At 41.0% G+C, this 17,496-nt stretch overlaps 1 protein-coding gene across 1 annotated transcript in view; it reads left to right on the top strand.

Moving 5' to 3' along the window:
* Positions 1-348: 348 nt before the first annotated feature.
* Positions 349-17,496, top strand: part of LOC133955095 (metabotropic glutamate receptor 8-like) — a 47,676-nt gene continuing 30,528 nt past the window's right edge. Inside the window, exons 1-5 of the mRNA XM_062389757.1 lie at positions 349-373; positions 537-672; positions 2,743-2,897; positions 2,999-3,136; positions 16,984-17,184. Coding sequence (XP_062245741.1) covers positions 349-373; positions 537-672; positions 2,743-2,897; positions 2,999-3,136; positions 16,984-17,184 — 655 coding nt within the window. The remainder of the gene's footprint in view (positions 374-536; positions 673-2,742; positions 2,898-2,998; positions 3,137-16,983; positions 17,185-17,496) is intronic.

Here is a 17,496-nt window from a genome sequence, read left to right as displayed (position 1 = left end):
TTGTCCATTATATAATTTGGTGCTCTTTATAACAACCTTTACAGTCTATGGGTCTGATTCCACATTACAGGGATAGTTCACCCAAAAATGAAAATTCCCTCATTATCTACTCACCACTATGAGGAAGGACTTTTGCGCAATCTCAAGCGTAAACAGCGTTGCAGCTAAATGCATACACAATTGAAGTCTCGTTCTTCAGATGTAAAAAAACAACTGGAAAAAATACATAAACTGCCTCCATAGTGCTCGTGTCATGTTTCTAAGTGTCCGTAAGCCTTGACATTCATATATCATAAACCTTACACACTCTCGCCCAAGTGCATGCGTGGAGAGCGCGTTTGCGTCGCTATGTGCACTACCTTTCACTACCTCCGTAAGAGTAAATTACGCCGTTTCAAGTTGAATATGAATGTAGGGGCTTGAGGAAACTTGGATGACATCACACGGCTGAAACATTCTGCAGGTTCTGAGATTGATCCTGGCCCATGGTGTCGAGAGGTTTACCATCCCACTCTTTATTTCTGTCCCTCTCTCAGGTGGGGTCTGCATCGCCCAGTCACTGAAGATTCCTCGGGAGCCGAGACCCGGCGAGTTCGACAAGATCGTCCTGCGACTGATGGAGACACCCAACGCCCGTGCTGTCATTATGTTTGCCAATGAGGACGACATCCGGTATGAACACATGCAAATTACAAAAGAAAATCCATCGAAATTCATTATCTGCGGGGTAGAATTAGTTGATTCTGAATATGTCCCTTTACTTTTCAGCCCTCATTTGTTGTCAAAAGCTTTGGGTAAAATGGGGGATAACAGTTGAAGGAAGATGGATGGATGGATGGAAATTCTGTCATTTCATTCATTCTGACGGTCTCTGGAGACTTTTCCTAGGGTCACTAGGTTCCTAAGATTTTCAATTTCTTATCCATTTTCACTAAAATAAAGAAAAATCTGATTTTGTTTAACCTAAAAAAGCAGATCAGATCAATGCAGATTTTCACCTGCATTTTAAGTTCTATGACCCTATTAGTAAGAATTAATTTACATTAATCCATTACTAAGCCCGATTCTCTCTTTAATATCCTGGTTTTGTTTTTACGAACCAATGTATTTGTCAAGTAAGAAACAAGAATTAGTCACGTGAGTCTGATTAACTTCCCTGTGTCGATTCTTTTATTTCACTTTGCTCAATATGATACAATTACGATCTTTTTAAGAGTAAAACACTGAATAATCAGTTGATGTAGTCTGAGGGACAACTGCTGGGAAGCAAGTGCATCTGAAATGACACAAATACACACGCACACGCACACACAGAGTCGATGAGTGTAGCAGCTGATGATAATCTGTAGCTCTCATCACACGGAGACCTCACCGCGGCAAGAGGAGACAGATGAGCCCTAAAGGACAAGACTGATTATCGCTCATGTCTCTAAAAAGAATATGCACTATATGAAAAACACAGTGGATGTGATTGGCAGTTGTTGTTCTGAGTCTGACCCATCAAAAACACATGTCCACGTCTGCCTCAGGAAGAACTGAAATAACTTTGATGGTAAAGGATAAAAAGCTTTTAGCATCAGAACTTGTACTCGTAATGTTGAAAGTAAAAGATTGTTTTGGCAGTCTTACAAAAAGTGGTCCTACGCTACACATGTAATGAAATATTTGCACAAAACAAAAGAAACAAAATAATAGGTCACTCAGCTTAAGTGAACGAAACTTGACTCAGAATAAAACTTAAACTTAAATTAAGACAAGATGCACTTGGCCAACTACAACCATACCATCCTGCCAGCCACGCCTCATCATCACGTCATATGACAAGGTGACAGGTTATTTATCGCTGGAGAAAGTTTGATAACATTGCATCATGTGGAACCCACCTAATTACAAAACCTACTACACCTCCCTCACACATTGTTTCCCTCACACATTGTTGCTCGCAGCGACATCACTCCCAATGTCACCAAGGCTTTAAATACAGGAAGTACTTAGAACATATTCCCTTTGTTTCTTCAAAACAAGGTGGGAAAGGAAAGTACCAAAGAAATGGAGTAAAACTGAACTGAATAGGTTTTTATTTGATTATGATGGTATGGGAACTGTCACTTAATGCGAAACAAACAAACCCAGGATAGTGTGTGTCTGGAAGCTGCAATTTAAAGTCGAATGAAAAAAGCACGGTCAAATTAAAGTCTATGGGACACACGGGGTGTTCTCACCTACTTTGTCACAATCCTAATCAGCAATGTACACAAAAGTATTTGATTCAACTAGAGCACATACCTGTCGCTAGGCCCAACATGTGCTGTTAAATAAAATCAAGCTGCATCATCAGTTCCCTAAATGTGCTAGATTTTGATTCCAATATCTATTAATGATTCCCTAAAGTGCAAATGTCAAAATATGTCAACAATCTAGTTTTCACATAATCTTGCTTAAAAAACCAACCAACAGACAAGTGTGACAACATAACCTCCTCTGCGGTTGGTAATTTTTTTTTTTTGTAATAAAATGTAGTGTAGAACTAGAATAAAGTAGCACACAGTGGAATCCTTAAGTACAGAGTAAATACCTCAAAATTGTACTCAAGTACAGTATTTGAGTAAAAGTACTCTACAGTGCAATTGTGAAATTGTGTAAATGAGCTCTGGAAGCGTAAATGATGCTAGATGGCTTTGGTTTTTGAGCAGTAGACAGATGCTCTTGTCTCTGACTTTCTTCCCCCTATGACCCTGACAGGCGAGTCCTGGATGCGGCGAAACGCAACAACCTGACGGGCCACTTCCTGTGGGTGGGCTCTGACAGCTGGGGCTCAAAGATCTCTCCAGTGGTCCAGCAGGAGCGGGTGGCGGAGGGCGCCATCACCATCCTCCCCAAGAGGGCGTCAGTGGATGGTGGGACAGGGAGAGGGACGGAACAGCCCCTCGTGTGACAAACCTGAGCACATGTCTGACATCGAGAAACAGATCATAACCGTTTTTCTTTCTGTCTGCAGCGTTCGACCGCTACTTCAAGAGCCGCTCTCTCTCCAACAACCGAAGGAACGTCTGGTTTGCTGAGTTCTGGGAGGAAAATTTCAGCTGCAAGCTGGGGATGCACGGCAAGAGACTAGGCAGCCCCAAGAAATGTACAGGTATGCATTGGATTTCATCATCGAAGAGATCCCACAGAAGCTAGTTTTGTTCTTTCGCTTTTCTCTTCCCTGTCCTTTCCTTTATTGACTTCATCATTCCATCCTCCATCTCTTTTTCTGTTCCTTTTTCTTCTTTTGCCTTCTTCTTACCTTCTCAACACCTGTTATTTCTACCTCCTTCATATATTTGTCTTTCCTTCTCCCACTATTAATTTCCTTCTATACATCTTCCTCTCCCCCCCTCACCATCTGTCATTCAATAACTACTTCTTTCCATGCTAACTCCTCCTTTTGCTTACCTCCTCTCATCGACTTTTGCCTCCTTACTTCCTTAACAACAGATTTTATTTCAAGTTCCTTCCCTTCCTGACCTCATTCTTTCCTTCAATACCAACTCTGTCCTTTTTTCTCCTATGTTCTTCACCTCCTCATTATCTTAACTCATCTTATCCTCTCCTTCCTGCTGTGGTCCAGCTGTGGGTAAAAAGAGACAGTCTCAGTTTCTCTGGCATTTAAAACTCTTTGATGCTGATTTGTGATTTCAGGCTACAAAATAAACCGACTTTACTTGACTGAGAGCATTTATCATTTCCTCGTCAGACACGCACACAAACAAACACCCCATTGCATTAAACAAAATCACATCTTGGAGATCTCTGCACTCTCCCTGAAGTCAAAAGCCCCAAAGCTACAAAACCGTGATTAGGTTAAGGTCTTAGTTCCAGACTCCGCTGTTGTGAGAAGGCTCAGGGTGATGTCAGGCAGGGTTAGGGTTAGGGTTAGGCCTTAACACTTCTATGTTAAGGCCAAAGTTGTAATACTTTTAGGTTAAAAGCCACATTGACGGACCATGAATAAATGTATCAATAAACTTGTTGGCTGCAGTTTTTGCTGTGATGTTCTGCTCAGCTCCTATTTTATGTTTAACTAGCACAACTCACAGATTTGTCTCATGTCAGCCAAACACATGCCATCAGAAATACTAGGGACGTATACACTAAGAGGAAATGTTTTACAACAGGTCTGTGAAAATGTTGTCAAATATAAACTTGTCTGCTTTTACCCCATGATAATTCAGCTTTTTGATGACAATAAAAAGTAGAATCATCATGAGAAGACAGAGACATGCTGCCCTCTCTCTCCTCTCGTTTCTCCAAACTCTCATTGTTTGGTTAGAGGCCTTCAGTTTTACACTACTTTTCAAGATGCACTGTGGGATGCGATAGTTCACTTTATGAGCACGCTGTGGCTCAGGAGCGGATTGTCCAATAAGCAGAACGACGGAGGTTCCCTGTCCCTTCTACTTTTCTGACTGCTGTCATATTTATATATATATATATATATATATATATATATGAAATATAAACCCTACATCCTGAGTTTTGCAGTATTTCTCAGGTGGATATAAGAATTACAGGTTAATAATTTGATATGATGGTCAAACAGCATAGACTGGATGGAGATTTCTGAGATTTGTCTGAATGGCAGAAGTGGGTGAACCATAATACTGATGAAATTTGAGAGCCATGCTGTCAGGTGCAATAATGGTGACTTCAGTCTGGTACTATACTGTGGATAAAAATAATAATGCAGAATAAAATTGCAATAATGTGTCTGAGAACTGTAGAAATTAAATTGGAAACACTTGGTACAAGTACCCTGGATTCTAGGAAGAGCTGGAAAAAAACCATGGAAGAGAGACCATACGTCACCGATGGAGAAGTAAATGGATGGAAGTACCTGAAATATTTATCAATTACAATATAAGCAGCAGTACTTCTGTGTAATTTGCTAACTCTGAATAGAATCACTCTACTGAAACTTGACAGACATCCAACTAGTCACATAATATTATTGCCTTTAAACCAGAATGGTTGGGAATGACTCATTTAATATTAAACGCTATGTTTTATTTTATAAGTTCAACTCATCTCTTATATTAGTACAGTAAGTGTCGGGTAAAAAATCAAATCCAGTTTTTCTGTCTAAAATCAAAGTAGAAGTTTAAAGTATAGAACTGAAATATTGCTCTTCATTACCGAGCAGCTTTTTATAAATTGTTTTTTATTCCTATTAGCTGGATGTTAGTACATGTCTGAAAAGGGACCCTGATCACCTCTGTTTAATAGGATTAAAAAAAAGAGAACCTGGGGGAACATATGTATGTATATTGTATTGTATCACAGTTGTCCAGAATCCTCCCCATGATGCCAGGCTGAATGTTTCTTTGACCTGCTCCAGCACTTCTATTCATGAGCCTGATTTCTGACCGGCGCTGATGGACACTTAACACGTTGGAAAAATCATTCTGGGGCCCGAGCTCTCGACCCCACAACACAAAGCACCTGACAGCCTCATGAGTATATAATCCAGTATTCATTCAATCATGTTGAGTGTAGCAATGAATATATTAGTGTTTTTAATCAACGTAAAATACAGGAGATAATTCGTCAGTGTCAAGTGAGAGCAGTGGGTAGGCAGTGCATCGAAGCAAACTGTTCACATCTGCAGTCCAACCGAGTGTCAAATAAAAATAGAGAACCTAGCTCAACTGTTGTTGGCTCGAAATGAAGCGTCATCCAGTGTCGCGTAGGGAATCCACAATGTCATACTGCAATGTTTTTACAGTGGCCTAGATCAAACCAAATACTGGGTCTAAAGAGGTGTGAAAGGTGATCAGTTGGTTGCACTCTGCAACCTAACCACCAGATGTCACTAAATCCTACACACGGAAACTGTACCAAAAACGTACAAAAACACAAGTATGTAAGTTACAAAGGGTTAACTTACAATGAAAAATGGCTGACAATTATACTTTGTCTTGATGTCATATCTTGTTTATACATTTTGTGTTTACTACTGCTGTGTTTAAAAATAACACCCATTATCTTCTTTGTTTTGATTCACTGTTATGTGGGTAAAGCTGAGCCTATTAAGGGTAAAGGGGAGGAAAAATAAGCCTAGGCCTCAGGCTTCACCGTATACTACAATGCATTCGTTTATGATGCACTGCTATGTTATTACTTTGTGTTATTACTGTATTATTTTCAGTCAACAGAGCGGAAAATCTGTTGCCCTCTAAATAATAAATTGATTCCCAGTCATATACGATGGAGTTCAGATTTTTCACCATAGCAACTTTACAGAATGCCTTTCAAATAACAGCCCCGACTATATGCTCATCGTTTGCCTCTATGGTATGTAAACAAAAATATGTTGACATTATCCCTCAAATAGTTTCATGACCTGATTATCCATCTTTGTAGTTTCCTCCATTTTTCTTCAATAAAGGCAACAACGGACTCGTTGATAAGACAGTCTCACAGCTTAGATGCTTATCATATTATGGCTGACCATCAAAATCTTTGGTAAGAAAATGAATGGGATGTTGCTTCTTCAACCATGATGTTAAGCTTTAAACAGAGTGAACGTTTAAGTGATTCCTATTTCAAAGCATGTGTTTGAAGTTGGAATCAAAACTGATAGCAGCACACATGCTTAGGGTGCATTCAGGATGAGAAGGTTCACAAATCAAGATTATACAATTTTGAAAATAACCTCCAGGAAAATGGAACATTGTCGGTGTAGACAAACAGATGAGCCCTTGAGAAAGGTTAAGTGCTAACCTTTGGGTTAATATCACGATTCAACTTAAACAAGAATGGACAATACCTGATTAGAGATTGTAAGACAAAATGTCAGCTGGTCTGATTCTTGGTGATTCTATATGAAAGTGATCTTTTTTAATGTTGCAATGGTTTCGGGCTTCAGTTGATAGAAGATGTAAAAGCTGAAGTAAAGTCTTCCTCGGCCCTCTGATCACGTTCGGCCTTCATCTGCTGAGTCTCCCAGTGCTGACTGCACAGTCCCTCTCCCAGCGTGTTGTAATCCTGCCTGATTCTGGAGGACTTTCTCTGTAGAACAGAGGGCCACCGAGGTCCAAATCCTTTACAAACATGTCCGACACGCGAAATGGGATTTGTGCAAGGTGTTGGGTTGATGTGGGCGAGCGTCAGCCTCCCGCCGGCAGCAGACAGAAGTGAAACAGCAGAACAACAGTGTCAGCGCTCCGAGAATAGCTGCCATGTCCCAGCTGCTGCTCTGATAACGCTGCAAGTCTTTACCTGAGCTCAGTGGACAGCTTTGATCAGTCCGCTGCTGTCAGGACGCAACTCTCAAATGATTGTGTTAGTGAATCCAGATTGAGATTTGGAGCTGCAGCAGAGTCATCACACAAAGTGACAACTTAGTCAGCAGGTCGGCATCCCCCCCCTCTGCATGAGTGTTTACACGTGTTTGCAGATTTTTTTTTCAGAGTTCAACTGTGAGCTCGGAGTGCTGACAGGCTGCAGGTGTGTATCTGTAAGTGTGTCTGCATTATGATTTGTGTTGTAAACAATCTCACATTGTTGCTGTAATGGGTGAGGTTCTGTTAAATGTATTCTTTTCATTCAAGGGTGTGTGTGTGTGTGTGTTATATCTTACCTGGCCAGAGCGCGAACACGTACAACAAACCTAAAAAATATGTAAAAGGACCATGCAGGAACTTTTCAAGTGACTTCGCGGGCCGTACACAAAAGGGACCTGAATAATTGATGTGTCTAGGGTCTGGAGTCGTAGCCTAAACTGAGGATGTGATGCCAAGAAAATCTGCGGGTTTTTTCCTCTCTTTCATGTTGAAAGTACTTCCTCATTTAATTTTGCAGATTCTGAAATTCCTGATCCTGCCTCCTCTCTCTAAAAGACCCCGCTTGTGTTCCTATCGCCTGTAGTCAACGTTTTATCTAGCATTCAAAAGTGAGAGCAGGAGTCAAGGAGCAGAGGTTTGACGAGCAAAGAGACCCAATCTGAAAGCAATGAGAAGAAACTCTGACTTTTTTTTGTGCAGACAAACAGTTTTGATCTGGAACTAAGCAAATTTGATAGATGGAAAACCTTACAGAATCTAAAGGTGAAAAGAAAATGAAGACTTTTCTGTCTCAGTTTGAACACATTTGTTAGAGCAATTAAAACCTTCATTGACGCTCAAAATCAGCAGCTTAATGACCCTTGTGGACGTCTTGCTTCACGTCAAATGACAGAAATAGAAAATAAATAAATCACCTGATCAAAGCAATATGCAGTTTCAGAAAACTGATCCTGTTCACAGCCAAGCAGATGGATTTCTGTCTGACAAAGCTCAGACTCCTCACTCCTTCAAGTTGAGAGATGCGCCTCCATCAATGTGTGGTCATTTTGATACATCCATGAAACACAGTCACACGTTTCTTTTTTCTGCTGCAGCAGGAACCAAGTGGACCATTTTCAACCCTCCTAATGATCCATCTTTTCACTTTCCTGTACATGTAAGAGAGAGAGATGCTAGTGGAGCCAAGTCTTAAACCTTGATGTGTAGTGTGTCAACAACGATCCAAACGTGGAGCGGGAATCTGCAGGGGTTGACAGAGGGTAGAGTACGCTGAGCTGGATCCCTCCAGAGAAGACCGACAAAGGAACGCTCATTAATTATATCTAATAAGGATAATTAAATATCGATGTCAAATGGTGGCCTGAGGTCTGAGGGTGACTTTCCATCGCTCACCGCTCGTGGATGAAGTCCCCACACCGCATTGCTTACAGACGCTGCCTCGTAGCACCTCATTTTCTGACAGATTAAGTGTATTGCTTTTGTGATTTCAAATTGTAATTATATAAAAAAAAAAAAAACGCCATTCACGCCCCTGTAACCCCCCCCCCCACACACACACACACACACACACTCCCTAACAATAATACTTTGAAAGATTTAAAAGGCTTGCAAGAGAAACAGGGGAACTCAAGAGTTCAGAGAAAATTCAACTGCAAATGCAAATCAGCTGCATCAGTCCAGAGTCTGAGATTCTTTTTAGCAGTCAAGCCCTTCCTCCTCTCTGAAGGTGGATGTCAACTGTGACCTCTGCAGCCCCCGGCCGATGGATTCCCTGTCAGCCGCTCACCGACTGTGATCCATAACTAGCGTTCTGTTTGTTTGGGTGCAAGCAGCAGCTGCTGACAGAGGCTTGTTTGGACAATGGAGACAGCTCGTTGCAACCACTCAGTACAGAAGTTACACTCACAACACCCTGTTCATGACGTAGTGTTAAGAAAACACTGCCACGATTATTTTTTTCACAATTTCATTTTTTAATGTTTTAAGTTATGGAGAAAAATCAGCAGTTTTTGTAATTTGAAAGGAGACATGTTATTCTTGTTTAGGTTTTCTTGCCTCTAAACAGTCCACATTAAAGGGAGCTCCTGAGTAGTCCCGCTGATAATTGTGCATCACCGTGATGTCACATTAAATTGTTTTTAATTACGATTGTTGAACTCTGAGAGACATTTGGGATGTAATATTTGAGTGAAACAAGCAGTAGTTTGTGTGTTTGTTTTTTCATGGATAATATGATAATATATGGTCTGGGAGTTTGAAGATTCATCAGACACCAAAATACTGTTTGGAAGTTTATAGCATTTCAACGTATTTGCTAGTGTCTTTTTTAAGAGCAGCCCCACAGCGATCTCTGCATTATCAGCTGTGAAATATTCAAAGTGGATCAAGACAATAAAGTCTCTACGGATGAGAGTGATAGAAACTGGGGGAAATGTTAATGAGGAGTTTTTTTATATTCAGGCAAAAACCTTGTTTTTTTTACCCTCCACCTGAAGACCCCATAAACAGTTTCACCAGAGAACATGAATATTTGATTCCGTTCTTCTGCTTTGTTGAACAATGTGTTAAGAGCCTTTTTGTTTTCTCACCTTCTCATTGTTCCCATCTGCTGCAGATGTAATGCACCGAATGGATATGGAAGCCACATTTGCATTTGAGTATCTCTTTGTCCTTTTTGTTTTGGTGGGAGTATCAGCAGATGAAGGAGTGGGGTTAAGAGTGGCCAGGCATCTCTTTTCTCCTCACATTGAATACTGCGATGATCTCTTATGGGGGGAAGTTGCCTCTGAACCAGAGATTGAGCAGCTGTTTTGTGGTCAGCAGCACTTTTCTTTTTTGTCAACTCTCTTAGGAGCAGAAAAAGGGGAGAAATGACAGGGAGCAGTTTTCAGTTTGTCCCCACTGATGGCATTAGTTTCACTGGCTCAGATTTGGAGCCACATTGTAAAGAAATGCAGGTTGTTTTATTTATCAATGTCCAATTTGATCTGATTTATCCTTAACTTGAACCGATAAAACACAGTTCAGTGATTGTTCAGTCACAATCAGCTGGAACACTGACTTCAGACTTGTTGCTCTAGCCTCTTGGACAAGGGGTTCTGCTTGGGATTTGCCTGTGGTGAATCATTGGTCCTCACAGGGGACTTGACTCAGGACCTGATTTGGAACTTCTCTCTTGTGGGACGTTACTTGAGACTGCTGGGAGTTAACCTGACTTAACTTGTTGGTGTTGAATGGCTCTTCATTCCAGTCTTGTTGGTTTCAACAAGTAACTTGTCTCAGAGGGGAAGAATTATAGTATTTGTTTATCTGGCCCCTTTGTTTAATGTGGTTGTGTAAATTAATTGAACTTATAAAACTTTTGGAATCGGTCCAGCCACCGGGTCAAACCTACAGCCGTGGCTACAATGTAATCTTATGCGGCAACAGTCCACAAAAGGGTAACATCTCACCCAATGAGAAGTTTCACCTGCAACTTGTTTGCTCTTCAATTTGCAGGGCCTCTTCGTCTGTCTACACCAGTTTAAATAAGTAATTGAAGTCAAAGGCTTCACAACATTGTCCACATAAAGGTTGAAAAAACTAGAATTTCTGATGCTGGATGACTTTGGATAGACTTTCTTTTTATGTGCTGTTGCTACATCTTTCTGCACGATTTTCTGCTTGTTTTCTTTTAATGCAAATCCCTTGCTAAAGATAAAGATGGGCAGTAAATGAAAAGCACTTTCTTAGTCTTCAGTTCTTCCATGGACACAGGATGAATTCATGAATATCTGAGCAGCACTGAGACGTCTCTATCCTGGTTTTATGTTCCTGTTTTTATGTTCTCCCAGTCGGAATCAAATGAAACATCATTATTAATCCTCTCCTGATGTATGTGACACAGACTGATGTAGCTGATAAACAACAGAGCCAAGAAAAAGACTATTAATGTAAATATATTCAGGCTTTTGAGACACCGCAGCTAGGCAGGTTTCCCCGAACTCATCCCATCCCCACTAACCTCTGTAATTAGTTTGCTGTTTATCTAATTTCCGAATCTAATTGAAACAGAAGGATGCCTCAGAGAGAGACAGTAAAACAGAAACGCAGCCGCCCTGTCAAGAAAGAATTAAATTTTTCCCTGCAGGTGATGTATAATTGAAATGCCAGCAGCTGTCATGAAGCTGTGTGTCATACACGCTGCCTCAACTCCATTGTTGAATTTATTTCGTCATCATCAATTGGGCATCAAGGATTGTTAGCAAACAGGAGGCCAAATGGAGTTGTGGCCAGTGGGCGCCCGGCCAAACCCACCGCTCATTTCCCCTCCAAAACTATGTTTCACTCATTAAGTTTCCACTTGGGAAATAACTGACGCATTTGTCCCAGTAAAAGAACATCTCCAGAGCGAGTGGCAGCTGTTAAGTAAACACTGGGATTTTGTGCAAATCAAGCAGTAGGTTGACACGGTTTGTGCCTTTTGTGAAAAGAAAAGTCAGGAACAGTTTTTGTTCCAGAGTAAAAAATAGCTTGACAGACAAAGGCCAGATTAGAATAAAACCTGTAAGAAATATTCAAGTTGATTTTCATAACGCCATGACCTCTACTCCAGCACCACCCTCAGGACAAAGTGATAGAGCTGGAGAGATGGACCTGTTATTCATTACCTCCATCAAGGAGGTTGTGTTTTCACCCCTGTCTCTCTGTGTGGATTGTTGGATTTTGAACAGGAGTATACAAAAACCACTGGATGGATTACAATGAAATAGGAAGGATGTGGGATTGGACAGAGAGGGACAGTTTTTCAGTGTAATTAAACTGTGGTTTCATAAGGGGAATGTTGGGCCTTGGTGGAGGTTGAACCCTTTAAATCCAATATTCCCTTCCCTCCGCTAATTGCCACACCATGTTCACCAGCTAGTTTCTGAGTGTTGTGCTGATAAGCAGGTAGTGTACAGAGGTGATATTATTGTTGATTATAATTGCTTACGTAAATGGTGAGAGACCTATTATTTTCTTCTTTATTAACCCCTGTTATCCAGCATCTAAAATAGTTTCTGTAAAAATGTGATAACTCTATGTTTCCTGTAATTTTAAAACGCTTAATTTGGGCACCATTGATTTTCCAGGATTTAGTACATGTACTATTCTTTAAATATTTAAGTGCGTCTTGTCATGTGCAGTGAGCAGCGATCCTCTGCAGCGTGACCGTACGTCTCCTCCCTGCCTCTGCTATTTGACATCCTCTGCTCTCCACTCGCTGTTCTAGTCTCATTCATTACCAACGATGAGTGATCAGTCTTTACTGCCGGAGCAAATGACTCCCCTCTGACAGATCCCCCGTCGCCCGCCTACTATTGAAATGAAATTGGATTTCATTACTAAGCTCCTATTAATCCAGAGAAGTCTTGTGTGTTGATGGAGGGTCCACTCCAGCAGTTGGTTTCCTCGTCCGCTCTTCTCCGTTCTGTGATCGCCGAGCACCACGACTCTAATAACAGTCATTTTTGGAAGGACTTACGAGTTTTCAAATAAAAGTTGATGATGCATTTCCCCCTCTGTTATTCAGCCACAACTAATGAGATGGAGGCAGATGTATTTTTCTGATGATGGATAACATCCTGTTTGTCCTGTTGGCAGGACATACTCCAGAAGCTTTGGGTTGAAAAACAAAGGTAAACACACAGAGGCAGAGGGAGTTTGTAAACAGTCTGCTGTTGTTTCTGCTTCATCCTCATGTTTCATGTTTTATATCATTTTGCCATTAATTACTCTGTGGATAATTTGCACCAGCGGTCGATTCCCCACTGAATCTCTAGAAGCACACTGTATGAAAGCTCAATGCATTCATGAAGAAAAACACTTCAAAATGTATATTTGCAACAGTGATTAAAACTGGGGTTGGTTATCAATGGGGGGGGGGGGGGGGGGGGGTCAGTGCGAGAGACAAGGTGAATTATGAATTAATGCTAACTATGAAGAAAAATGTAACTCAGTGAATCAGAAAGTATTTATCCAGAATCAGAAAGTATTTATTGCCAAGTAGGTTTACACCTACAAGGAATTTGCTCTGGTTATACAACATAGAAACATAAAAACATAAAAACACAATAAATACAACACACATAAGAAAAGCAATAAAAAGAAACCGAAGGGTATTGATCATGATGTGGTGATCAGTGTTGATATTGTGGCATTTCAAACCAATTGACGTTTAAAGTGTAGCGGGTCAGGCACGTCAAAGAAAATTCAATAAAAAAAAATATTGTACGTAAAATAAATCCAATTAAACTATATATGTATACCTACTTAACTAAGTAACTTGGAATATGACCGAAAACCAACTCATCATTCTCCACAGAACACAACTTTCATTTGAGGCACCACATGTCCTTAAACACTGAAATTGGATTTCAGTCTTGCTTTTATCATACCAACAAAATTAAAAAAAATTCCCTTGACCTCACAGAAAATGGAAAACTTGACATTTCATTTTCGATTCCTGTTGTATCTGTAACCCAGAATGACGGTTGATTAGAAAAAACCTAACCAAACAAGACAAACATCTGAATCAAATCTCCAGCCCTCAACGGTGGTTTGTACAGTGCTTTCCACTTAGGCCTCTGACCAACAACTCAATCTTTTAGCTTCTTCTGATTTAACCCTTTTACTAATAAATATTGCATTGTCTTACCTACCATAGTGCTCAGAGTGTAATCAGCAACATTGTTCGCTTTCAACAAGAAACCAACATCACATTTGACGACAGGAGCAATCTTTACATCAGGAAAAGAATCCGTAACAACAGGCTGAATCATTCCATGACAATGAGCAGCAGTCAGTAACAGTTGAATGACCTGGTCCTCGAACAAGTCGCATCGTCCATGTGAGGACCACACACCTCACCCACACGGCCCAGTCCCACCATTTTGGCGTTGCACAGTCCTGAAGCAGTGACGGCCCTGCTTCGCTATGGAGACGGGTCCCGTAACCACTAACTCTTTAAGAAGCCAGAACTGAGGGTCACATTTCTTTGGTCTTTCTTTTTGGAACAGCCTCCACACTTTTAACAGTCCTTCATAGAAAGTGGGAAATTTTGAATCCATTTAAAACCACGTAAATCCATTGAAAACAGCGAATTAGCTAAACCCGCCCACCATACCGCTCCAGTATGACACTAGCTACAGGTCTCCCGACCAGGTTCTTGTCTCCAAGATGAACTCTAAGATATGTAATCCCTCCCGCCTTCCACACCAAATCCGTCTGTCACTAACTGCTAAGGGTTCCCTTTTTCTCCAGTTGACTTAAGCAGAGGAGAGTTTACTAAAGTTAACTACATTTTCATTAAGAACATTAATATCATGTTGAGTTTTGAAACCAGATGAGTGAATCCTGCGTTTGTGCAGAGAAGGCAATGAGAGAGAATAACATATAGGGCAGCCCTGTCTGACTCTCCTCTGAACCTTAAACGGAGCACTTAAACCACAGTTAATCTTAAGTATACTCTCAATGTCATTGTACAAGACCTTGATCTCTCCATGACTGCTCTCTCCAGAGCTGTCATGGACCTGGCCATGTCCTTTGTGACATTGACAGTGAACTGAAGGCAAAGCTGTGTGATTCGAACTTTACCCACATTCTACCACTGTTGTGAGGAAATGTTCTCAGATTTAGCCTTTGTGTGGCTATGCCCAAAACACCTGAATATATTCTTTAAAACCTTTATCTGACAAAAGAATGGTTTTGAACTTGTGCAAAACTTTTCAATTTTTAATTTAAAAATCAAACACTGCACGAGCAATGATCAGAAAAATCTACCTGACTTATAGAACAAGTCAAGTCAAGCCCAAGTCTGACCAGGGATAACAGAGATATCTTTGGTGTACAAAGTGTACAGCCGCTGACTTTTAGAAAAATGTCTACAAAAATCAAACAGGTCAAAGGTTTGTAGGACCTTAATGATACAGGTCTTAGAAGCAGAGTGAGGTTCCTGATGGTTCCTGTCTACCACATGGTTTTCAGTGCAGTGAAAGTCACCACCCAGAAACAGATACTCTTCACTGCTACAATTATGAAGAGTTTTTTTTAAAACATCAAGAAAAACAAGTCTGTATAAAACCTACAGTTGGAGCATTAACATTCATAAAAACAGACCTGGAATGATTTCCTCAACCGTAACCATCAACTATAGAAAAGATTCTGTTACTGCTCTGGTTACTGTTACTGATGGTCACTGTTACTGCTCTTGTGAATAAAAAAAGGCTCCCCGCTCCATTCCCTCTTCCAATCCAATTCATTATCAGAGGTTCAAGGAGTTTCCTGGAGGAAAGTTTAGCTTCTGAGTCTGAATCAGATTAAAAGAAAAAGCTGTCTTTACACCTTCTCGGGTACCATTAATATTAAAAAAAAATCTGTGACCATGTCAAAATAAACAAATTAAAGAAAAACTAAATGCACTTAATCATCCTTCACTATTTGGGCTTGAACCTTCAGCAACAGTTTTTATAACCTGAAAATCTCTGGTTTCCCCAAGTTTCCTGTATTCCTCATGTAAAACAAACAGCCTCTGCCACTTTGGTCGCAGTCTGTCCTGTCTGCTGCCTTACCTCAGCCTGAGCACTGAGCTCATCCTGCTGACTCTGACAAATGTCAGCGTTATCAATGTGTTCATCGTCTCACTCACTGTGCTCGCTGTCTGCCCTGTGATCACCTACCTGTGTCTGTCTCTATGTTATTCTGTGTGTTTCATGTGTCATCCAGTTATAACTGACCGCCAGCTCTGACAGGTGGCACCTCTGCATGACATTCATTCATTCATGCATTAACGTAAAATGAACAGTGTAATCAAAATCATCAATATGGAAACAGAAAGCTGAATTCAGTTCATTGTTTTTCTGAATCATAAACACCTGCTTTCTTAAAAACATGAAATTTAGTTTAAGGAGCAGAGATTACCAGCAGAGGGGGATCATTTTAATCAGAAACACTGATTGAACAGTCAGTGTCGGGTCACAGCTCCCTCTCCAACCACTCATTCCTCAGAAATGGCAGCACATTCGAAATGCTCACTTTCTTTGCACGTTAACACGAGATAACAGAGTCAGTGTTCCCTGCACCATACCTCCACTTTCAACCAACTGCTTCACTGTATTTGTGCTGTCTAGGAAAATGACGACAGCACTATTAATTCTGGAGGCAGCCTTCACACTGCCATAACCCCACAACTGCACCATTAGCAGGGCTGCACTGCTCCAATGAGACACTGACAGCAGGAGAAAGTTTCATGGCATGTTCGGGAGTGAGTTTCTCTTTTTTAATCACCGGGTCACCATTGTACCTCGACAAACGCTCTCTGAAGCTCTCGAGCCTATCAAACAACTGAGTTTGGTGTTTGAGTGACAGATGGACTTTAAATCTCATTCCGTCAGACTTGTACCTGGGAGAGCGTGGCCTAGGGGATAGAGCGGGTGCTCTGTAACAAGAAGGTTGCCGGTTCGAATTCCACTCTATGCCTAAGTGTCCTTGGCAAGATACTGAACCCCTAAATAGCCCCTCATGAATGTTGAGTGTACTAATTGTAGCTTTGGACAAAAGCGTCAGCTAAATAACATGTAATGTTGTATGTGTTTGATCATTTCATTCATTATTGAATGAAATGTCTCTGTCTCTGTTCCAGGGTTGGAGAAAGTCGGCCGTGAGTCCACCTACGAGCAGGAGGGGAAGGTGCAGTTTGTGATGGACGCTGTGTACGCCATGGCCCACGCTCTGCACCATATGCATCGCGAGCTCTGCGCCGGATCCCCTGGGCTGTGTCCGCGTATGGCCAACATCGATGGCAAAGAACTGCTGGCTCACATCTGCGCCGTTAACTTCAATGGTAAGAGCCGCAGTGGCCTCATCATTCACTTCATCACTCTCCATCAATTTTGTTGTGTTTTTCAGCTCATTAATGTTTAATTCCTTTGCTTGCCAATGTTGGTTCAAGGTCTTCTACTTCGTGTTTTCATTTCAAATGAGTTAAGGATGCCAGAATTACAGCATACTTTCAAGGTGGTATTTAATCTAAGAACATTAGTTTTCTAGCAAAAAAAAACAAAAAACAAATTATCAATTCCAAATGGAGCTATTTGTTTGCCTGTGAGTTTGAACAAATCCGACTGGCACAGTCGCAACCTAGGCCTGTTTTCTG

Source organism: Platichthys flesus, chromosome 6 (assembly GCF_949316205.1).
Source record: "Platichthys flesus chromosome 6, fPlaFle2.1, whole genome shotgun sequence".
Classification (NCBI taxonomy): Eukaryota; Metazoa; Chordata; class Actinopteri; order Pleuronectiformes; family Pleuronectidae; genus Platichthys; species Platichthys flesus.
The sequence above is the reverse complement of the archived record's forward strand: the minus strand, read 5'-3'. Positions and strand labels throughout refer to the sequence as shown.